The sequence below is a fragment of the Mytilus trossulus genome, chromosome 3, assembly GCF_036588685.1.
Source record: "Mytilus trossulus isolate FHL-02 chromosome 3, PNRI_Mtr1.1.1.hap1, whole genome shotgun sequence".
Taxonomy (NCBI): Eukaryota; Metazoa; Mollusca; class Bivalvia; order Mytilida; family Mytilidae; genus Mytilus; species Mytilus trossulus.
In genome coordinates this window covers 7,692,628-7,718,471 of record NC_086375.1, presented here as the reverse complement: position 1 = coordinate 7,718,471, position 25,844 = coordinate 7,692,628, and the positions used below count along the sequence as shown (strand labels likewise).

The 25,844-nt window shown below is 30.0% G+C and overlaps 1 protein-coding gene across 2 annotated transcripts in view; it reads left to right on the top strand.

Annotated features, from left to right (window-relative positions):
* Positions 1–25,543, top strand: part of LOC134710077 (alpha-mannosidase 2x-like) — a 34,840-nt gene extending 9,297 nt beyond the window's left edge. Inside the window, exons 1-2 of one of the 2 annotated variants that reach the window (XM_063570253.1) lie at positions 1,318–1,399; positions 17,224–25,543. In XM_063570253.1, coding sequence (XP_063426323.1) covers positions 1,384–1,399; positions 17,224–20,480 — 3,273 coding nt within the window. In that variant the 5' untranslated portion in view covers positions 1,318–1,383 and the 3' untranslated portion in view covers positions 20,481–25,543. Of the gene's footprint in view, positions 1–1,317; positions 1,400–17,223 lie in introns of those variants that run through there. The other variant, XM_063570254.1, reaches the window with a different exon arrangement.
* The last annotated feature ends 301 nt before the right edge of the window (positions 25,544–25,844 follow it).

The window sequence follows — 25,844 nt, the reverse complement described above, 5'->3', positions numbered from 1 at the left end:
ATTATTGTCAAAAATAGCATATGATCGCAAATTATTTTCATTAATGTTATATTATATCTAAAGGATAGTTGCTTTTACTTTTTACTTTTGACAGATTCTTAGTTATGTTGTAGAACATCAATCTATTGTCAGTAGTATCATCTCCTTAAATGGATTTGTATGAGTTGTCAGTACTGTCAGTTTTAACAGTTCAGTGGAATACATTATGGTAAACCCCATATCTTTTTGATGATCAGAAGAAATTTTAATACATGTTTATTATAAGTATGAAAAGATGTGGTCACAATAATCTCTGCTTGTCTATTTAAAACTTTTATAAATCTCAATTGTTGAATTGATATGAAGTTTGTCAAGATATGTTTATTCTTTGTCATCTTGATAAATCTCATTATGTCATGGATACAGCTGGTGGTCCAAATTCACATTGTTATAATTGAAGTTGATTGGAGTTGACTCTTAGTAGATTTAATCATTTAATGATTAAATTTATTTGTCAGTAATAGTCATTAAATGCATAAATTTCCATTAGAAAGGATATTAAAGGTGTCATATTTTTAAAACTTCATCTTACATTTTAAAAGCTATTAAGTAAAATGCATGATAAATTTTTCGTCTCAAATTTGCCTTGATATTTTACATGGGAAATAAAATACATTCTTACTTTTTAGAAATAGACAGACAGTTTCTAAATCTTATCAAAAATCATATTGATAACAATACAGATTTATTTTCAGGAAAGTATAAAATCGACAGACCATCATGCATTAAAAGGCGTTTCTTGACATAAAACTAATTCTTTTTCACAAGAATTGAAGACTTAATTATTTCAACAAGAGAAATACCTAACAATTAGACCATTTCTTCAACACATGTATTATTTTCTCATAATGCATAAGGTTGGAATCCATATCTGTCAAAACTGTAAATTTGTAAAAATAAACAGACAGTTGACTCCAATCCTTCAAAGAGTCGTAAAACTCGCATTATATTTATAAAGTTAAACTTACTAATGTGTTTAGAGATGATAGATTTGAAGATGGAGCATTTTTCTTTTGAGAAATGTTTATCTTTATCTGGCAGTCACTAATTTGTCAGATAAATGACCATCTTCCACATGAAAAGGGGGGCCTTAGCAAGGGGCTTATCTCTACCAAAAAATATCACGTTTATAAGATTTTGGTATATTTAATGCATTTTCTTCATTGGTAGCTTATCAGCTAGCATGATAGGTAAATAAGATTTGTCAGAATATGATATGTAAAGCAGAAACTATATTTTTGAGTGTATGGACAATTATCTCCCCAGTATGATAGTAGATCTCTATGGAATAAGACATGGTATAGATCAGTAGTATGTTATAGTGTTAGGATATTACACACACTCATGATGAAGTTTGATGGTAAGACAATTTTATTTGTTTACAAAGTTTTTAAAGAAAGAAAGAAAAACAATTACATTTTTGAAGGTGTCAAGGATCCTGATTGTTTTTTGCTCTGAATTTTGATAATGAGGATTTTTACTTGTTAATGAAATTAAAAAAAACATTTCAACTCTTGGATGATTAAATATAAAGTTGTAATTCACATATGGATTTTCTTTTGATTGTGAAGCTTAAAATGACAGATAAAAAAAAATGAAAAAAAGTTAAGCATTGGATAAAATTTATTTATTTAGCATACTAATTTAACCATCAAATATTTTTTGGACATTTTGGAAATCTCTGATATCCAGAATATTTTATTGCCAAATAACCAAGATTGATGGTCAAGATATTAATTTTGCAAACAATGCAAAATACAGCAACAATTGTACTTTTACATAGCTGTCATTGTGTTTCTCTGAGTCTTTGGTTTGCTGTCATACTAATGATCATTGATGTATTTAATCCCACAAATCATTGAATTCAAAGAAAAACATTTTATTGAGCAATTAATCGATGATTATAGATCTTTTTGCATTTTATTTTTTGATATTTTGCTCAAAAATGCTTGCTTAATTGATACGAATCATAATTCATCTGGAAGAATGTTCAAGACTTGTATAAAGAAAATTAAGGTTAACAATTTGCATTTTAAATCATATATATTTTATTGAATGAAGTCTTTATCATTGGGAAGAGCAAAAATGTTCAAATAATTAAAAATATAAATATTAAATGTCATATTTGTGGGTTATTGTGCATATACACAAGACATAAAAGCATTTTAAAAAAAGTTTCTTGGAAAATAAGATTTAAATGTCTCATTTTTTTGTTTAAAATGTATGGGAGAAATATGATAAAGCAAACTTCTTTTTATGCTGCTATTGCCTTGGAAAAATGCAGACGTGTTCATGCCAATACTGAATAAATTAAGGATTTTGTGGCACTTTACATTTTTGTCAGCCTTTGACTTTAGTCGAAAAAGCGAGACTTAAATCATCCTACATTATTCAACAGAAATCCTAGATTATATTTATTTGGATAAAGTTTTAAATTAAAACACTGAATATGCAATAGCTTACTAAAACATGGGACTATTATACTTATATATATAACTATAGTATAATAAGTCCCAGCTAAAACATGAAGACCAGAATATCAGAACATTTACATAAATTAAACATCATGCAGGCATGAATTTTAGTATTTGAAATTTCTTTTCTAAATCAGAATTAAGTATTTTATATCATTTGTTCTCGAAGACATTGAATTTAATTGTCTCCTTATATCTTCTATCTTGCTTACTTCTTATTCTATAATTTAAAAACAAAACTTTTACTGAATTCAAAGTTTTGAAACAAAACACTTAATCAACAGACATAAAGAATTTGTGTTTTGGCATTTTAAGAGTTGTTATCCTTTTATCTTTCAACAAGTCAAAGTTCAAGAAGGAGATAATTTGTTGTTATTTTGTGATATCCTCACTTAAAATAATAACTTTTTTCTCAATTTGAAGTGGTATATAGGTAATTTATAAAGCAAGTGTATGTAATCTCTTATAATATTGTCGAGTTTTCATTATGTTTGATCATGTTTGTTTTGTCAATGTATTTGCTATAACCAAAATTGTTTTTTGTCTGTTTTTTTGCAAATAAAGAATATATAATATGCAATGAATTATATTAGGTTAAAATCTATTTTGAACTTTGGACTGCAACAGAGGACTTTCTAATTTGTTTACTGTGAATTCATTTATTTTCGTGGATTGAGGAAAACTTGCATTTTTGTTGGTATTTGATTTCGTGGTTTTAGTAATCGCTGCATACATATCCTATAGAAAATGTGTAATTCGTTGAACATTTTAATTCGTGCTTCAACTGTACCCATGAAAACCATGAAAATTGGTATCCAACAAATAATAATGAATCGACAGTATATTAATCTAACAGTGAAATATGCAATTGTATGTCACATTTTCTTTACTGAAAATGCAGCAAATCCCTTCTTTTCAATTAAAAAAAAGATATGATAAAAAACTTATTTCATAGATATAGGAAGATGTGGTGTGAGTGCCAATGAGACAACTCTCCATCCAAATAACAATTTAAAAATTAAACCATTATAGGTTAAAGTACGGCCTTCAACACGGAGCCTTGGCTCACACCGAACAACAAGCTATAAAGGGCCCCAAAATTACTAGTGTAAAACCATTCAAACGGGAAAACCAACGGTCTAATCTATATAAACAAAACGAGAAACGAGAAACACGTATATATTACATAAACAAACGACAACTACTGTACATCAGATTCCTGACTTAGGACAGGTGCAAACATTTGCAGCGGGATTAAACGTTTTAATGGGCCCAAACCTTCTCCCTTTTTCTGAAACAATAGCATAACATCACAACATATAAAAACATACGATAAAATATCAATTAGCAGACTTAACTCAATCAAAAAACGTATGATTACACAAAGAACGAATAAATTTGATCTGCGATATCTGAATACAAATGCACAGTTAATTAAATATTAGAGACAAACAGTCATGACCAAAAGGCTATCAAATAAATTCAAACACACTGAGAAATATTTAACCAATCAATGTTCACTTTAGAAAAAAACCGTTTTTTTATAATCTTGAAGTTTATACAAATGTTGTAAGAATAAGTGAAAAATTGAAGATATTACAAATAATCAAAGCTGGTATACAGCCAAGATCCATATTAATAAAAAATGACAAAAAAGCATTATAAACAGTATCAACAGGTCGAATTAACAAGAAAATACGATTTGAGAGTACTCGCAGTTACTGACAGCTAGTTAAAAGCCAAAACCAATTAATAGTAAAAAATCATGCATCAGAGACTAAAATCGACTAAAACACATCACAGGGATTTAGTATTTTAACGTCATTAATAGTCAAAGAAGACATGACTTGTGCAATGCCAAAAATAAATGTATCGACAGGTAGTAGTATAGTGAAGAGCGACTTCTATAGAAATAAAAGTTAACGTGGCTGTGTCCCCTATACATCTCGCCTCAAAAGATAATGAAATTTAGTTATGCCTGTAAGGTTTATTAACATGTTTTGTAATCACAATACTTTGGTACCTAGATATATTTTGTAATGCATTATCGCTATATAACTAACTTCAGGGGTCTTTTGGCAATGTCCCTTCTCAGATACCGTAGTAGGTGCATCTTTGCCCACACACTGTATAAACTTTGCAAAGATATATAAGACAATAAACATTCTTTATTTATCAATTCATTTGTAAAAAAAGATAATACAGGTCCTAATTGTGGGTTTTCAACACTTTTACCTCAGGTTATGACACATATAACATACATGTATATGCATAATATTGCGTAAAAACAGTTTAAAAAGGGACATTACTCATGCCCAGGTTTCATTAATGAAACTAATCCTATGAATCATAGAATCTGATTTAAATTGTATAATAGTGCAGTATCAAAAATTGTATAATAGTGCAGTATCATAAATTGATCATATCTCTTATACACAATTATTTTGTTACCATCATCATACAAAATATACAAATACATTTTACTGGGTAAGAACTTTGTTGAAACAGTTTTTGTTACTATAATTATCGATATTTTACCCCATATGAGTAATACATTGATAGCTTAATAGAAGAACCATTATCTGTCAAAGAAAGACATTGTCTAGTTTTGTGTTTGTGTAATTATATTTAGTCATGTGTTCCGTGTTTTCATATTTTTATCAGATACATAAAATTATGTGCAATATCGGCAACAATCCTTGGTTTGTAATACTTCACCACAGTGCTCTATAAAATAGTTATTTCTGTTTCTCGTATAGGCTATAAAATATTAATATATGTCCCTGCAGCAAATTGTCTTTGAAATGGTAATCCCTGTTCATATTTCTTAAAAATATAAATAAATTGTGGTCGTTACCAGATGTTTTATAAAAGTTAATTTCTTTGTATTTTTTTTTAATATTGGCATATGCCTACTCAAGATATCTGTGTCCTGAGATGACTGATTTTTTTTAACTAGTTTAAAAGTGTAGATTTGGAATGTAGATAGGATCCTTTATAGAAAGTGTTTAAGTGATTTATTTTCTAGTTTTTAATCTTGAATGATAGACATTCTACAAAATCTAGAATCCTTTATCTGTTGCCCTGATAAATTAACATTGAACCCTACAAAAAAAATTGAAAGAATTTGATTGTTATTGAGTAACAGTAACATATTTTTAAATCAGAGTGTATCTAGTGTTTTTGAAACAAGTGCAATATGATAGTTCAATATACAGACTTGTGGTATGGGTTTTACTCATTGTTGAAGGCCTTACAGATCCCTTTAGTTGTTAATTTCTGTGTCATTTGGTTTCTCGTGGAGATTTGGTTGATTGGAACACATGTATGATGGAATTGAGAGGAAAATACAAGTAAACATTTAACTAAAGTGACCACTTATGTCCTTAAGACTTCAAAGCATTATGGGAAATGTAATTATTTCTCAGATAAGGAGGCAAAGAATGACAATCTAACTTAAAACATGAAGGGGGAAACATACAAATCTGCTGCAAGTTGAAAAAAACCTACAATGTTTTGGTTGGCTCATATTAGTCATTCAGCATCCTCAGTAACCTTAGACTAAGAGCTGAATTTATAAATAATGAAATCAAATCCACAATGAGTTCTTATTAGTATGTCTTACTTAATTTTTATTCAAGATGGTTCAAAACTTTCTGTATGTTCCGATGTTGGTTTTGGTTTTCTGGAAATAAAACTTGCATGGAGGCATTAAGATTGTTGTTCCTCTATGACTTTCAAACAGGAAGGGAAGGACTCATTGCTAAATTAAGATGGAGATAAGAATAAAAAGGAAAAATAAACCAAAATTTTTATTGCATTTGTACTTTCTTTCAAATAAATATATGCTCTGACAGAAGTGACAGATGTATTTGAGTGACATTCACTGGTTTTAAATGCAATTGTTTTACTATTAAATACATTTAGTATGTGGTATTTTTTTTAACTCCCATATGCTCTGATATGCAAAAACCTTGCCTGATAATTTTGGCTGGTCTGATTAAGTAATTAATCAAGGAATAACACACTTCCATGGCCAGTTATCAGTGAATTTGTACTGATGTCTGATTAGAATTAATCAGATAATGTTAAATGATTTGTACTGTAGTTAATTCTATTACTGGGATCATACTAAGGGTGTTACTATAAAACATTTGCGGGGGATGACTTTCTCAAGATTTCTATTGTTATACAAAGGATCCCGGAAGCAGGGGTTATGGACATCTAATCATTACCCTAAATTTATTTATTTTCGTGGCTACCTGTGAATTTTGATTTTAAGAAAATTTAAATTTTTAGGATGTATAACTTTCTTTATGTGATTTCGCACACAATCCTTTAAGAATTTTGTACTTAATTTATGGTTCATCTTTACGGAATAAAAACCATTGAACCAATCGTGCTATGCACTACAACAAATCCACACTTTTAACTGTAATCTTTTACCAACTGCTCATCTTTGAAGAAAGATAAAATGTATAATCCTGAATCACTGATACAAATTACTAGATGTGGTTTGATTACCAATCAGACAATTTTCTACCAGAATTTAAACAACCATAGGTCACAATACATCTTCAACAATTAACAAAACTAGATATTAAAGGACAATTATTCAAACAATTATATCTTTTTAACTCATAATAAAATATAAGGATTTCTAAGCTAAGCAGTCCTTTATCAACTCTTGAAAAAATCCACCATTTCTTTAAATGGATGTTAAAATATATATATATATCATCAAGAAACATAAAATGACTCTAATTTGCATGATACCTATTTGCCAGTATAGAATTCCTTTAATATCAGAATCTAGGTAGGAATATTCAAATAAACCTCATAGTGCTTATATAAGCCAGAGGAGTATATCAAAGAATTTCATTGTCATTTGGTCTCTTTGTGGAGAGTTGTCTCTTTGGCAATCATACTACATCTTCTTATTTTTAAAACACCATGGTATCAGTGTTGATAAGTTTGGTTCTAATCAATCTATTATTTGGTTACTTAAGGTGGTACCCAACACTTTCACTTAAATTAATTTGGCTTGTTTAATTTTCATAAAATTTTGTCAAAATATTTACTTTGACCATTTAACAAAACTATAAAAATTTCAAAATTTTTTAACCAACCGAAAGTCAGAAAAATTACACTGGTTATATAGCAGTTTGACAAACACCAATTTTGATCATTGAGATGCTTTATATTACTTTTACAACACAACGTCATTAAAACGTTGAGCTTACTTTACAGAGTTATCTCCCTGTAGTGTTAGGTACCACCTTAATAAGATATTGATAAATATATTCTCAATGCAATCTTGGCATTTTTGGCCAAGTTCGCAAAAAAAACACGATATCATTCGTGACCATCTGTAACATTGGAGGATAATGATCTCTAGATCAGCCAGACATCTAACACCATTAAGCCTGTAGTAAAACTGATCATCCAGTTTCATAGATCAGTGTTTTCTACTGTGTTATCTCCCCTTATCTTGATACATCAAATACTTTTTAACACTTTCATAAAATTTATTACCACATCTTTAAATAGTTGATTGTTTCATACCTATCAAATTGTTTTATGAATGAATATTTTTAGGCTACTGCAAGATATGTAAAGTTTATCTATCAAAAATAAGGTTTAGACAAATAAAAAAATTAGAATAAAAACACATTTAAGATAATGTTAGTTCTCAAGAACTTGCATGGCTATTATCATTATCAACAAAGTTTGAATAAAGAAATAAGAATATTGGGTTTATAGCTAGTTCTAAGTGAAGTCTCTCTCTTTATATATATGTAACTTGTCTTAACAAATATGTTCCCCCATGTAGCTTTTTGGTTAAATCCATGTCCGCCCAAAAGAGGTTTCCAACATACATCAAATTTTCACCAAATCATTGATTCCCTATGCATGCTTATAGGGTGACTTGTTTTCTTTAGAAAGGTCATATTTGTAGGTCACATGATAATAATTTTTGATGAAGAGGGGATTTTCTCAGACAGACAATAAAAAGATATAATTTGGGTCGACTTAACAAATTAACTCCTCATTTCTTTGTGATGTACATGTTGCATTACTTGTACTAATATCTTTTCATATCCATTTTCATTAGAAAATAATCAAGAGAAAACTTGATTTCTTCAGATACTGTGGATTCATTTATTTTCGTGGGTACCAATTTTCGTGGTTTGAGAAAAACTTACATATTCGTGGATATCTAATTTCGTGGTTCTGCCAAAGTTTACACTCATTCCTTTACAAAATTTGTATTTCGTTGAACATTGGAATTCGTGGTTCTCCTGTACCCACGAAATCCAAGATAATTATAGTATTCAACGAATGTATTAATGAATCCACAGTATCATCCTCTCAAACACAGCAAATTATTTTTTGAGGGTACTAATTTCTCCTTGTCCATCTTTATACCCTGCTTTTCAAAAAGCTGGGAGTTAAAAGTACATTTAATGAATGGCTTTTATTTATTTTGATTTTATTGAACCATAAAACTAATTTTTGACTCTTCACATTGAATAATCCGCGAAGCGGATTATGTAAAATGTGAAGAGTCAAAAATTAGTTTTATGGTTCAATAAAATCAAAATAAATTATTGCCATTTATTATAAATAAATTTCTATCAAACATAAGGCTCAAAGATTTTTTTAATATTATTTTATTGACAAAAACAACCGTACACACATGTTGGCGTATGGATACACAACGTCAGAGTGGGCGTGTCGCCATCAAAATTGACAACATTGAAAATAAAACTAAAAAATTTAACCAATCAGAAGACAGTTAAAAAACACCAAATTTATTTATATACTTATACAATACTAAATCATTTTTTGTGAAGGGAAATTGAAATATGTTTGCAATTTTCGAATTAAATGTTAATTTGCAGGCACCTGTCTAACATCATCATTTGACTAAGAGAATTAAGTGTTGTTGACATTACAACTTATGTTTTAATTTATAGAATAAAGAGTTTATGAATTTTACAATAACCTCTGAAATTGGATTAGGATTATATTTCATCATAAATTCACATGGTATCTTTAATATATGTGTAATATAATACACAACACTTATGTTTTCACAGTAGGTCATGTAACCTACAATAACTACTCCTAGTCATAAACATAAGTTTTTTGCAAAATAAAAAATGTAAAAAAAAAGTTCAACCCAAAATAGATTCACTAATTTAATAGCACATTTCGCATAAAAAATGTTCTGGCTTAAGCAACCTGTCTTATGTATCAGGAAATGAAGATATGAAAACTGTCAAAAAAATGATGAATTTTATTTGGGAAATTGTACAAACACCTGATTGTAGAAAATTCAGCTTTAAATTTTGTTTAAAAGAAAAACCGATCACCAATTTAAAGTAAGGAGATGCAGTATTATTGCCAATAAAATTCAACTATCAAACAGAGTCCAAATGCAGTTGATTTAAGGATTCATAGGTCAACTTAAAGCCTTCAACAATAAGCAAAACTATACTCTATAGTGAGTTCTAAAATGCCCTGATTTAAGGATTCATAGGTCAACTTAAAGCCTTCAACAATAAGCAAAACTATACTCTATAGTGAGTTCTAAAATGCCCTGATTTAAGGATTCATAGGTCAACTTAAAGCCTTCAACAATAAGCAAAACTATACTCTATAGTGAGTTCTAAAATGCCCTGATTTAAGGATTCATAGGTCAACTTAAAGCCTTCAACAATAAGCAAAACTATACTCTATAGTGAGTTCTAAAATGCCCTGACAATTGACAAATGTAAAACAGTAAAAGCAAAAACATTAAAATTGTAAAACATTTAAAAATTAAAAAAAAACAAATTGCTTATGCTTGAAATACTTTTTATATGTGACAGGTTTTCTCTTTGCATATTTTCAATTTCTATGCAAAGAGGTCAGCTATATATGGGCTAATGGACACATTATTTTACACGTATTTAAAATTTTCTTTGATATATGTTTTTCGTATTTATAGCCTCTGATCAATTTGTTCACAATTTATTCACAACTTTGTTTTGCTTGGTTGCTGTAGAAATAAGATGTCTCTGTTTATATTCAGAAAAGTTAGCCGTGGTATATCATATTTGTCTTGTAAGGCTACAGGTATGTCGGATAGTTTTCTTTTCTAAATATATAAACTGGTACATGTGTGGCAATTTTGTAGGAATTCTCAAAAAGATCCCATGCATACTAACCAAATTAAAGAGAGCCACACATCCATAATAAAATTTCAAAACATAAATTTAAAATTTCACTACATTACAAGTTTTCATATTTTAAAATTGTGAAGTGATTACTTTCGAGTTTTACTAATTTCGATAACAATCTATTTTAGTCACTGTTGAAGCTTGCTTGATTAAAAAATACTTTCGAAAATTATATTACACAGATGTATTTGACTGTTTTGGTGTATTCTTTCCGGTAAGATTGATTAAAGTGATCTATCTTACACAGAATTGTGATTTGTAGCGACTTGTTAATTTTATTTTAGGCAGAGGAAATGAAAGGGATATGGTCTGATTCAATATTGTCTGGTTTTCAATGAAGATTTTAGTATTAACATGTGTTTCAGTGAAATTTAAATCTATTTTGTAATCTAGGATAATGTAAATAAAATTGACTTCTGTTTTAGAGATTTAAATCAAACTGACACTGGTGTGGGAATAAAAACTGCTATTTTCAGTAACTTTAACCCAAGGGGTAATGGAACCAGGTTACTATGAAAAAAGTTTGCATGGTTGGATGTTTACATCTTAGTGGCACGTTAAGAACCCTTGCAATAACTCTTTGAGGGGTCCTGTTGCATGGCAAAATTTCTGTCCCTATCTAATATAACCTTATTTTCCAGTGGCAGTCCAAATTTTCCCAAACATCATCCCAGATGGCCTCTATTGTATCAGCCTACCTATTGTATTTATTGTGAACTTGTTCTCGTCCTGAATATGCATGAGACATTTGCAACAGGACGTTAAGCAAGCAACCAACAACAACATCTTAGTCGCATATAAGACAAGACATCATCATAAAACCCTTCCATCTATATCAATGCTTTTTCCAAAGTGAAGAGAGGTTCAAAAGGAAGACATTCCACGCAACATCATGCTAATTTTAAATAAATCTGAACCCTGTTTTGTCCTGAATGTCCCACAGAGAGCCAGATATTGAGGATGCTATTTTATATGGCAATAGCCTATATGAAGACATGTCAATCCAATTAGACACATTCCTCTAACTCCATGAATGACCAGTCTTAAGGCTCTGAACTTTTCATACTTACTCGGGAAGCAGCAAATACCAAATTTGAAGTCTGACTATTAAAACTTGCTAGGGATAGCATCAGTTTGGTTATCACATAACAAGAAGGCCACTAAGCAGTTTAAATCATATAAAGAATACAGATATTATTTTTGTTTATGAAGAAATTGTAAGATGAACATAGGTGAAATTAAGAGGTTGACCATATTTTAAGATGGCGCATAAAACAGGTAGCAATTTCAATAAGTTTTATGATTGTTAAGATAACAGTTAAATGAATTGAATTACACCAAACTAAAATAGATAAAAATCAACTTTAACATTAATACATGTATTAAGAACTGTAAAAATAACTTAAAATTATATTCCATGCTAAAGACATGATAGATAATGCATATACTTAAACATAGGCAAGATTTAGGGGTTGGCAAAATGGAGAAGATTGCAAATGAAACAGGCACTGTAGCAATTTAATAAGTTTTATGATTATAAAGATAACACTTAAATGAATTGAATTAAACCAAAATAAAATAAATAAAAATGAAATGATGTAAACATTAATATTGAAAACTGTAAATATAACTAAAAATAATTCTATATGCTATAGACAAGATAGATACTGCATATACTTGAGCAGTAGAGTTAAATGATTATCAGTATAAAGAAGATGTTAGGCCTGTTATCAGTGGATATCTCTCCCCCAAAGGATAGCCTCCTGCCAAGTTTCCATTATATCTCACTAGGAGTATTGTCTTAAACCATCCCCTCTTATACTGATAAATATTACTTTATTACAGGTTATTCATGTATTTCTGTGGTTAATCCAGGCAGAAAATTATACACTGCATGTTATTCAAGGTTACTGTATACTGATTTAGATTTTGGCAATTGTTTTTAGGGGGAAATTGGCGGTTTGATGCAAAATTACTTGACATTTTACTATCTGCACATATTAGATATTAACATTACATGATAATCAAATGACATGCAATTTTGATAACACTTTTAAAATATATATCCAACAGTTTTAATAAAATAAACGGTACCAATTTTCTTGCACCAGATGCGCATTCGACAATACCTGTTACATAGGCTCCTTTTTACTCAGTGTTTAGAACTGAGGACAAGCAGTTTAAGCAATTTAATCTTATTTAATGGATAAGCAAGATGCACCTCATTTAATGAAATTTTAATGTAAATAATTTATAGTTCTATTTTAGAGGACTGATGTTGAAAAAACTTAGAGTACCACATGTATATCATTGGGACAGCAACCCTACAACAATTTAATATAGATAAATCAAAAATAAATAAAGTACATTAAGATGTTTCATTTATTTTTCAACAATAGAGAGGTGTCTATAAATGTACTACATTTTGCTGTGATTCCAATCCTTGTGTTAATTTTGAGGAAAATGTTTGATGAAGTGAAGATTTTTTCCTTGTGACATCCAATTTTTTTGGGGGGAAAATGTACCTACTGGAAGATCATATATGGATCAAGAGTACATCACACAACATTCTAATTTTAATTTTATGAATTAACTAACCCCTGGTTGATGTTGGTTTCATTTTGATGTAAAGATATTTGCTTTCTGACACCATTTTTTTGGAAAAAGCACCAATTTGAAAATCAGGTTTGGATCCAGAGTCTAGACAAAAATAACTGAAGATAAACAAACTTGTTAAATAAGATTAGACAGAGTTTATCTAATATATATACTATCAAATCCAGAATCTTCAAACCACAAAAAACTCTTTGATTTAAACAAAGACAGCCTGTGACAATTTCATACCAGGACATTGCATATGGTGGGATTAGAGTTATATTTAATTAATATTTGATGCATTATTTTTACTTGTAAATAACTTCATGGATGATATTTGTATATAACATTAGAATTCAGAATTTTTCTGATAGTTTCCCTATATAATTTATGTTGCGAAAAACAAGATAGCAAACTGAGAATTTGAATATTTTAGATTAACCAACAGTTATGTTTATCTGTCAAAATGGAAAGCATTTTTTTTTTCTCACTTTCCAATTGTTATAACAGTTTTCTTCTGTTTCAAATTGAGTTATCTCCCATTGTTCATTGAATTATTGTTTTAAAGAAGAAACTTAAGCTTGGTAAAAGTAACTAGGTTAAATCAGGCTGTAAATTTGCTTTTAGAGATTGTTTCTCATTTTGCCCCCCCTCCCCCTTTTTATATTTGTATAACAGGATATGGGCCTAAGGATTTAGTTCATTATTTAAGGTTGTACAGTAATTGGTCATTGTCTATATCTTTGTGGTGAATAGCTGTCTCATTGGCAATCATTACAGAACATCTCTTTTTTTTTCTACATAATTCTTTGCAAAAAGCTATGTTTTTATTTTCTGGGTGTTTTTATAAGAAAACTGTTGGTTTGTTTAACTTCTATACTTATTAATAGATTTATTTGATTACAATTGCTTTACCAGTATTTAACTTCACATACTTTTTTTTATCAATAAAACTATTATTTAGAAAAGTTTTTTCAAATTAAATCTTCTGTTTTGTTAGAAGATTGCTATACGATATAACATGTATTTAAGTGATAAGAATTTCCAAGGTTTTAACTTGTCTATCTCTTCATCAGAAAGAGAATATTTCATCATGATGAGTGCTATTTTAAAAGTGCATATCTTAAAATGGACAGTTTGTTTAGGTTAGGGGATGTTATGCCAGTGGGAAACTTTGATAATTGTGTTTTGATACGGAGGTATTTTTCAACATTCCTCCCCATTTTGTTGATATTTAGTAAGTTGATAACTGTTGAAAAACATATGTTTGACTGTGATGTTTAACGGTTAAGTAAACATGGCTGTCTGATGGAGGATTACTCAGATGAGAGATAGGCAGGAGGGGTTCTGATAAAACAAGGGTAATCTAATACCCTTTTAGTTTGGAGGAGAAACACCTGTAAATAAAGGGGAGGGTAATGAAACTGAAAAGGGGAGAATTAGACTGCAGGAAGATGTTCCTGTAAAAAGAGGATGTTTTTATTTCTGTTCAATCTGGAGATACAACTGTAGATGCTTAGAGAGTAAATTGAAGAATATGGTAGAGGTTGTTCTGAAGAGTTTAGATACAAGATGATTAGAGAGTGGCAGCATAACTTCGCTTATTATTATCTCTTTCAAAAGGCGGATGGGTAAATAAATTGTTTAACTCAATTCGTTTAAAAAAAAAGAATGTTTGATTCGAATGAAGGGAAAGGGTGGTAAAATCATAGTTGTTTCCATTGAAATTTAGGAAATTTCTGCTTATCAAATCAAACAGATATTTTGTTTCTTAAGTAAAAAACATGCATGTGTCTTGATAAAAAAAGCTATGTTTGGAGGTTTTTGTTTCAAAGTTACTTTTGGACTGCTGCCCTACAGCCCTTTTCTTATTTTTGCTGACTTTAAAATGTCACTGGAAAACACCACATGCAATTGTTATTAAGTTTTAAAAAAGGTTTAGTCTTGTTATCTGAAAAACTAAATACTTGTGAACACTTTGTTCCTTTTTGCTCCTAGACCTGTCCCTAAAATAAATAGCCTTATTAATTCAGAATTTAAGATTGTTTAAAAATCAAAGAATCCAGACACTAATAAAAATAATAGGGCAGTTCTAAGCGGATTTTCGGGTTGGGTGTGCCTGGGCCCCTTGTGTAGTTACTTTTATGTTATGGATATCTAGCTTTTTTATATATACCTATACCACCCCAAATTATGTTGAGTTTGGGGCCCTTGTCCCCCCTTTTCAGAATCCTTGATCCACATCTGATTTGCATATATATATATTTTGATTATGGCATAACAGAGAAATGATATTGAACAGAATATCTTTTAACAAGTAGAGTGCATACACCTGTTTCAGAGGGCAAATAAATCTTACATGAAAATATAACAACAGGTAAAAATAAACCATGGGAAAATATTTAAAGCTGAAAAAACATGATAAGAAAAGTTGTTATGTTTTGTTTTTTGTTTCAAAGTTTAGATTTAGATAATGTAATATAATTGATAGGAGCCAATTTTTATGTCATTATTTGAGAGAAGTTCTCGACATGACATTAGTAAGATTTAAATTGATTGTGTAACAGAAATGGAAGGAAACATGTTGGTTCATTTACACAAATAGATAACATTTGTTCTGTTACTGATCAAGATACTGGATCGCAGATTGAATATCAGTGCTCTATCACTACATTAGCCTTAATCCTGCATGCTTTTTGAAAATAGCTTATAATGCTTGACAAAGTTGTCTTAACTTGGATCTTTATAACATTTAAAACAAAAGTAAAATAACAAATATACCACACTCCAACTAAAATTCAAATGGAAGTGCCTTATAATAATCATGACAATGGCAAAATCAAAAATCAAAAGCTCAAACACATCAAACAAATGGAAAAAAACTGCCATATTACTGACACGGTAAAGGTATTTCCTTTTGTAGAAAATTGTGTTATAGGTGTGTGTCATTCATAAACTAATGTCACTCGCAATACCATTATAAGGAAGGGATTTATTTTTGGTTCACCAATTTTGGGGAAAAATTGTAGTAAAATAAAATAGTCAGAAACCATAAAAAAAAATATATAACTGGTTTTAGATAATCCAAAGGATATTATTTTTCGTAAAAAAAATTTGGTTCTGTAGAAAGGGGTGTGTTAATCTAGGTTATTTTATTTTATGGCCTTATATTATGTTGATAACTTGTCTCTTAAAAACCCTTTCCTCCATTGAATTTTTTTTTTTGCATACTTGATTCGCATAGGATTTTTTTATAAAATGCTGAACATAAGCTTTAAAGTATTAAGCCATTGCGAAAAACAACTATTTCATCAAATAAATTTAAGTCGGATATTCCTATGATATTCCTTTTCATATTGGATACAAATTTTATTAAGTCAACTGCAGACACTTTGTAGTCAAAGTGTTTCAACTGAGGTACTACACAGGCGTCAAAAGGCGTCATTATGGAGTAAGGGGGGTGGCGTCAAAAGGCGTAATTATGGAGGAAAGGGTTAAGGTGGTACCCAACAGCGTCCTTAAAATTAATTTGGCTCGTTTAATTTTCATAAAATTTTGACAAAGTATTTTGACCCTTTGACAAAAAATATATATAAAAATTTCAAAAATTTGAACCAACCATTTTATCAGAAAAACTACACTGGTTTATAAAGTAGTTTGACAAACACTAAAAGTGATCATTGAGAAGCTTAATATTCCCTTAACAACGCAACGTAATTAAAACGTTTAGCTGATTTTACAGAGTCATCTCCCTGTAGTGTCAGGTACCACCTTAAGATTTTGTGTTGACATCTTGACTTTTGGTTTTTACATTTTGTACACGAACTTGGATCTTGTTTTATTGATATGATATTTTTAAACTAACATATTGTTGGGTTTTTTTCCAGGTTGGTTTGAGAAGCTGTTGTTTCTATGGCAACAAGATGGCAGCATGAAATTTCATCAACGTCTTGTATGTATTGCAGCTACAAGTTTAATTGTTGTCGTTTACCTGATATTCCTTGCAAACGTTCACCTTGTAAATCTCACAGATTCAGAACAAGTAAAAGTCAGTCTCCGTGAATCACCTCTTCATCTAACTAATTATGATTGGCAAGAACCAGACCAACAGCAGTGTCGTGTGCTGGACAACCTCAAGTCATTTTCCAACTTGACATCTTTGTATCTCCGTGATAAAGCTAAATATGATACACTTAGCAATGGACAGTATGAACTGCCAACAAAATCTTATGATCCCGACGACATTCCAGAAAAATTAAATGTTATTTTGATTCCACATTCTCACAATGATGCTGGTTGGCTGCGGACTTTAGAAGAATACTATGTTTACACGACAAAGAAGATTCTAAATAATATGGTGATTAAATTAAAACAATATCCAAATATGACTTTTGTATGGGCGGAGACCGTGTTTCTAAGTATGTGGTGGAATGAACTAGAAGATGATACCAAAGTTCATGTTCGGAACTTAGTGAAGCGTGGACAGTTAGAGATCGTGTTAGGGGGCTGGGTAATGCCAGACGAGGCCTCTACTCATTATGTTTCAGTGATCGATCAACTGATGGAAGGACATTTATGGTTATATGAAAACTTACATGTAAAACCAAAGAACAGCTGGTCAATAGATCCATTTGGACATTCTGGGACGGTACCATATATTCTTAAGAAATCAGGCATAGATAATATGGTCATACAAAGAATTCATCAAGCAACCAAAAGTGCCCTTGCATCAGTTAAAAGTTTGGAGTATAAGTGGCATCAGCCATGGGATACGTCAGGAAAATATGATATTTTATGTCATGTAATGCCGTACATGTTATATAGTATACAATATACTTGTGGACCTGATCCGTATGTTTGTTTTCAATTTGATTTCCGTCATTCTGATAATCCTGAGAAAAAGGCCTTCGCCAAAAGGAAAATAACAGGTGCCAATATTGATAAAATGGCCAATTTCTTATACCAGCAATTCCGTAAGAAATCCAGCTTGTATGAGTATAATACAATTCTTGTGCCAATTGGGGATGATTTTAGATATGATTCTTTACACGAATGGGATGAACAATATAATAACTACCAACAGTTAATGAGGTATTTAAATTCTAGAAAAGATTGGAACATCAATGTACAGTTTGGAACCGTTGCCGATTATTTTTCACTTCTGAAAAGAGAAAGTAGGAAAAAGAGTTTTCCAACATTAGCAGGAGATTTTTTTCCGTACTCTGATCAAAATTATCTTTATTGGACTGGATTTTACACTACAAGGCCATTTGATAAACGCTTCTCACGTGAAGTTGAATCAAATTTGAGAACAGCTGATATTCTCAATACCCTTGCATTTGGTTATTGTAACAAATGGAATGTAAAGTTTGCACACTCTCATGAAACAGCTTCACTATTACAACAGGCCAGACGACACTTAGGTCTATTTTTACATCATGATGCAATAACAGGGACATCAAAAGATTATGTTATGGAAAATTATGAAAGCAAACTTTTAGAAGCTTATAACGACACCCAAAAAGTTATGAGTATGGCTCTGCAGACTTTATTGACCAAAGGAAAATTCACATCTCCCTTAATTTTATCACCAGTTCTTGTTCGACAAAAGTTTAACGTCAGAACAAGTCAACGAACCATATCAATTTCTGATTCAGGAACCACCATAGTTGTGTTCAATCCTTTACCTAAAAATAGAAATATGTTAATTTCTGTAATAGTTAACAATGATGATTTACAAGTTTTGGATAAAAATATGAAAATAATGTCATATCAACTAAATCCAGTATGGATTTCGAAAGTTTCTGTTTCTAGATCAAAGTTTGAAATAACATTTTTGGTAGAGTTACCTCCACTTGGAATACACACATTCTTATTGAGGAAAGGTGATTGTAAGGAAATGTATCCTTCTTTACTGAGTGTTCACAATTCAATGGAGTTAGACGTAGCACCAAATTTAAAGTTTGCTCAGAATCGTCCAGTATTCCAACCAAAACAAAGTCAGATATTACAAATTGAAAATGACTTTATTTTGGGAGAGTTTGACCCTGTTACAGGGCTCTTACAGAAAGTACTAGACAAAAGAACAGGAAATGTCACAAATATCCAAATACAATTTATGTATTACACTTCAAGAGGTAGCGGTGCATATATATTTTTTCCAAAAGGGGAGGCAGATCCGTTACCTAATGTCTGGGGTCAACCTGTTGTACGAGTAACAGAAGGGCCCCTTATGTCAAAGATTGAAGTTTTACATCCAATAATTCATCATACAGTTATTCTCTACAAAGTGCCAACAGAACAAGGCCAAAACTTTCACATACAGAATGTAGTAGATATGCATGCATCCAAAACAAAAGATTGGGAAATTATAATGAGATTGCATACTGACGTTATGAATGAAAATCTCCAGTATTATAGTGATCAAAATGGGTACCAGTTGATAAAACGCAGAACTAAACCAGAAATTGGGATAGCAGCTAACTATTTCCCTCTGACCACTATGAGTATTATTGAAGATTCTACCAAACGTGTAACTGTCCATGCAGGACAAGCTCATGGTGTGGCAAGTTTAAAACAAGGAGAATTAGAAATCATGTTAGATAGACAGTTAATGTATGACGATAATAAAGGACTCGGACAGGGGATCACAGACAACAAACCAACACTCAGTGAATTCATTTTACAGATAGAATATAGAGACAACACAGAGCCTGAACCAATGACAACATCTTCATCATTGTCAGCCATGATCATTAATGAAGCACTTCAGCAACCACCTGTAGTGTTCTACACAACAATTAACTCTGAGGTCATCAGACCAAGCTTTGATGTGGTGAGTCAATCCTTACCCTGTGATATCTCATTGGTCAGTTTGAAAAACTTGGTGAACTCTGACCTTGATTATGATGGGACAAGTTTAATTTTACATCGTAGAGGATATAAATGTGGATTTAATGCCAATTATCTTCAGTGTCCTTTAAGTAAGGATGTAACTTTGTCTTCCATTTTACCAGACTTGACAATTAGTGATGCAAGAGAGACAACTCTAACACATCTGTACAACAGAAGTAAAGCTCTGGTAGTAAAAGATCCTTTGAACATTCCTGTAATGGAACTAGCAACCTATAAAATCAATCTGTGATTCTTTGTTAGATTTAATTTATGTTCTATTTCAAGTCTTAATATTTTCTAATATTTCAAACATCTGGGAAAAAGGAGGCTATAAAAGTTAAACCTTTTGTTTCATGTCCAAATATTTTCTAATATCTCACACACCTGAGAAAATATATGATTGAAAAGTTAAACCTCTACGGTATTTTGAAGTTTATCAGAAATCTTTGAATCTGTATTCTCTTAGGGATTTATAGCTTCCGTCTGGTCTACAATGATATGTTTGATCACGTATTCTGATATAATTGAATTACACAACTTTATTATTTTCTCATGTGGAACTTTAGTACATGCACTTGTTGCTAAAGTGTGTTGTTAATTAGGGAAATTATGATTGATATCTTTTTGAAGGTGATAAAAAACGGACATTTCAAATGTGAAATCTCAGACATTACATACTTTTTTGGAAAACTCATGTAAAAAAAAATCATATTAGGACGGTTTATATAAGGACAAATTCAGTACACTATTTGAGTATGTTGTGAAAATTGTGTGATTTTTGTACACATTTGTGTTTAAACAGGAAACACTTGGTTTGTGATGTATATTTAATATTGGTAATGACAAATTATGGTGCTTCCATTTGTTAATTCCTATGTCATTTCACAGCCTGTGTATAGAACTGATAAATTTTGAGGAAAAAATATTAAAAAAGGGTCTAAAGTTTCTTAATTACAATTTTTGAAGTGAAGGCACAGCAGTCTACTTTATAGGTCTAATATTCTAAGTTTTGATACAGGGTGGATAAAGGTATTGAATCCATATAAAGATTTATTTAAGATTATGATCAAAGGTACTATACAATGATAAACTTCAGCAAAGATTGAGAATTTTTCAGTTTTTTGGACCGTATATAACATGTAGGTCACAGCTGTTATATTATTTTGTTAGGAATTTTTTTTATTGACTTTAAGACTTAAGTTGAAGATCAAACTTTGACCTATAATAGTTAACTTTAACAAAGTGTGACTTGGAAAGAGAGTTGTTTCATGACCACTCATACCACATCTTTTTATATCTATGATATGATCAATTCCAAGGATCATTGTAGTTATATGTGAAATAAACACTTAATAAATACCTTTGTGATGGAAGAAATCTGTCAGAAAGCCATGTTGAATCATATAATAATAGGATTCTCTAGGTAATTGTTAAATTTTAAGAGTTACAGCACCCTATCTGAATTATATCTAACTATAAAAAGAAATATCTATAAATTTAATCAACATCAAGTGGCGATGATTCAGTTAAAATCAGAATTTATCAAGTATGGTTAAAGGTAGATAACTCAGTTTTATATCAGATTTTACAAAGTATGGGAAAAGGGAGATAAGTCAGATTTATTCTTGGATTAAAGTTTTGTAGAATAAATTTTTCCTACATTTATTTAATTTTTAATGCAGAACTGATCTTTCTTTCAATGAAGTTTATTATTTTTATGTTGATGTTTTTATTAATGAGAGAATAGAAATAGGTTTTATTTACTATTTTTAGCTTCTGTATGTGCAATAAAAGGTGCTATAAACAGAAGCTGTGAAATGAACGAGAACATTCCATGTATGTTATTAACAGATGTATTATATTATATTGTTTCTTTCATTTTTATGTGAGTTATTTCCCTTCGTTGTCATTGCAATTATTTGCATCATGATTATTTTTTTTGTTGTCATTTTTTTGTATGATTATTTTATGTCGATATATTTGTTAATATAATTCAAAATAGATTATTGGTTACCGGTAAAGAGTCAAAATGACTTGATGGAGAAAATAAAACTGTTTATTAGATAAATATAAGAATCCCATAAGATACTTTGAAACTCCAAATATTTTCTTCGCAATTATTTTTAGAAATCTGTAACAGTATTAGCAAAAATGTGTGCTTGTTTGATGGTAAGGGGACATTTTTTCATGTACCCCCTTTTTCTGATACAATATACCTTTTGATTTTTGAGGACACCCTTGCAATGTTCTATTTTCATACAATGACATATACATTATGTATAGATTATGGCATAATATGTTTAATGTAACATGGATTTTTTTTATACATTGAATAGCTTTACAATTGTATCTACGCAACATTTTTTTATAGGTTTTTAAGCCATAACTAACAATACATAAACTCATGTCTCATTGGTTTCTTTGATCAGCTGGTTGTAATGTACATTTCCTTTGCGTTTTATCATTTACAATTACACATTTTATAGGAAAAAAATCAAACAGAAGACTTAACACAGGTTATTTATAGATTAAAAACGACTAATAGTTAAAGTTTTGATCACACTACATGAACTTATTGTTCTGAAATCATAATTGATATTTTTTATGAAAGAAATAATATTTGTCAAGGGTATGTTGGGACTACATCATGCAATTAATAATTTCACAGCATTATATATATGATAATATATAAATATTTACATATGGGAATATAATTGTATAGTTTACGTAAGAACTCATGAAGTAAGACTATATATATCTAAAACTTTATTATCTGGGTTATCTGGGTTTAAAGTAATCATAATTTTTTTAGTAGGAATAAATGGTTTTATATTTTTACACCTTTCAATGGCCAAATCAATATGATATATGCAAAAACAGTTAATAAGTTGATGTGCAATGTCATATTATTACTCATTTTTTTACCACAAAAAAGGAATTTATACGTTTAGAATCACAGTTGTAATTTTCAGATCATATAAATATCTCGAATTTTTAATTAAATGAATAATCCTGTATTTTGAAGTGAACAATCTAGTTTTATAATGAATAATCTCTTATTTTCAAATTAGTCTCTAATTCTCAAAATACATAATCTCTAATTCTTAAAGTACATAATCTCTAATTCTCAAAATACATAATCTCTAATTCTCAAAATACATAATCTAATTCTCAAAATACATAATCTCTAATTCTCAAAATACATAATCTCTAATTCTCAAAATAAATAATCTCTTATTCTCAAATAAATAATCTCTTATTTTCATGACACAATGTAGGAGTACCTGTAATTACAGTACCATTCTCATGCAAACACACATTTTACCCTTGGGAATACATTAATCTTTTATGTAAACAAACCATCAAGTAAGACTATCTATATCTATATCTATATATCTGGGCTTTAAATAAATAATATATTTTTTAAGTAGACTTAAAATGGTTTCATGCTTTTTTATCCTTCATGGTCAACAAATATCTCTATGGACACAGTGAAAACCAATATTCAGCAAGTAATTTTATAGTGAGTCCTTTTCAGGGATCAGATTTAAGCAACTTTTATAAAGTTTTATCATGAAATTGCAACACACAGTACATGTATATGCTCAATACAGATCTTCAAATTGTCTTTTTGGAATACCAGTCCGATAAACACCTCTTTATTGTTTATTGTTGAATATCAACAAATGGAAGTGTTTAATGACCTTGACTGGCTATACAGCCCTCGCACAGTCAGTGTTGAATATCTTTTGTTGACCAATCGATTTATAGAGAATTTTTTGTATTCTGGGGTTATACCTGTGGTTTTCAAAGTACATGCTTAACTATTCACTGTCATAGTGTTTGGTCTCTAGAAGATATTAGATGTCCCTTTTGCCATTCAAACCATATCTTATTTATCATAATTATAGTGAACATTACATCTCAGGTCTGCATGAGGTCATAATCATAACTTCTAGATGTTATCCTGTACCCATCCTATATTAAAGTAGACAATTACATTAAGTTCCTTTCAACATAAAACTTGCACATAGAAATCATTAAGATCAATGAGTTAGTGTAAAGTTAGAAACAATTGTATAGGAACAGGTTTCACAAATCACAAGAATGAAATCTTGCATTTTAGATGTTGCAAGTATTATTTCTATATAAACAGCATTTTCTGAAATCGCAGAAACTAATCTTACGAATTTGTCTATGTTCCACAATTTCGATAATAAGTGCATACACAAACTTCTGACTTTCAATAAGCTATCTTTTCTCCTATTTGTCTGAGATTTAATGTCTTTTTTCAATAGGAAATGAAAAATATTGATGATGAATTATTTATTAAATGTATTTTTCTTCATTGTATATAGAAAAAATAATAAGTTTATTATAGACATAATATTACAGTTACAGATAATTATGACAATGTTACTTGTATTGACCCTGATTGCACCTCAACTATTTCATTGCAAAACAAAATAATCTGTTTTTGATTCATGAGTTCACAATCATCAAAAAACTAACAGATTTTGTTGTTAACATTGTCGTTTTGCCTAGACATCAAATGTGATTCTTGTATTGTCATCGATTTGAAAGTAGAAGACTAGAGTCTAAATGTATTTTTAATTATCTCATGTTCCCACATTTTCCTGTGTCCACACTTTATCTAAAGCTCCCAAAACTTCAAAATTACTGATGTTTATATAAAAAAAATGACCTGATATTTTCATCTACTAATTATTGCTGTAAAATCGCTGAAAGGATAGTCTGCTTTTAATCAACAGACATGAAAACCATAATTAGGTATTTAATCAACAATAATGGAGGGGTCCAAATGCAGGTTGTTTTTTTTTTTTTTTTTTTATACTGTAGACCACTTTCTCTATTTTTAATTTATTTTATCTAATATTCTTTTTTTATATATATATATATTAGCCCCCCATTATTCTCGATTCTTGATTTTCTTGTGGTTATTCATAAATCACATTTTGCCAGTCATTATTCTGTATTCTGTAATCCCCATCCATACCCTCGTAACTTATATATGACTCTTGTCAACTGAGAATGTTTACTTCCAATACTAAGGCCATAAATGAGTTCATCATATATTGATGACTATAATTGATATACCTTCAAAGGTTATTATTTTGTAACACTTTGTAGGTGACACTTAAATTTGTTGTCTGGTTGCTATGGCAACCAAATCATTAGTATTATTACTTTGGGATTTTGTGTAAATATTCATCATGGTTTTCATTGTGCAGTGTTTATAGCTTCAGGGGTGAAAATGGTTCTATATTTATAATAAACTTAAGTATCATTATATAGCTGTGTTTGTTTTTTCTGCTTGAATTTTCATTAAGAAGTTGTGGCCTATAAGGCATTACATTCAGAGTTTATCCTGTAAGTCAGCCATTTCTGTATACCGATAATCTGTCTAGGGGTGTCTAAAGTCACGTGTTGGACTTAAAATTAAAGACAAATTATATATCTACAAGTACTTGGAACTACACAGCAAAAGAGACAAAAGATACTAAAGGGATATTTAGACTCACAAGTTGAAAAGAAACTGACAATGTCTTGGCAAAATCCAAAAACGACCAGTCTACAAAACACAGTATAAAGA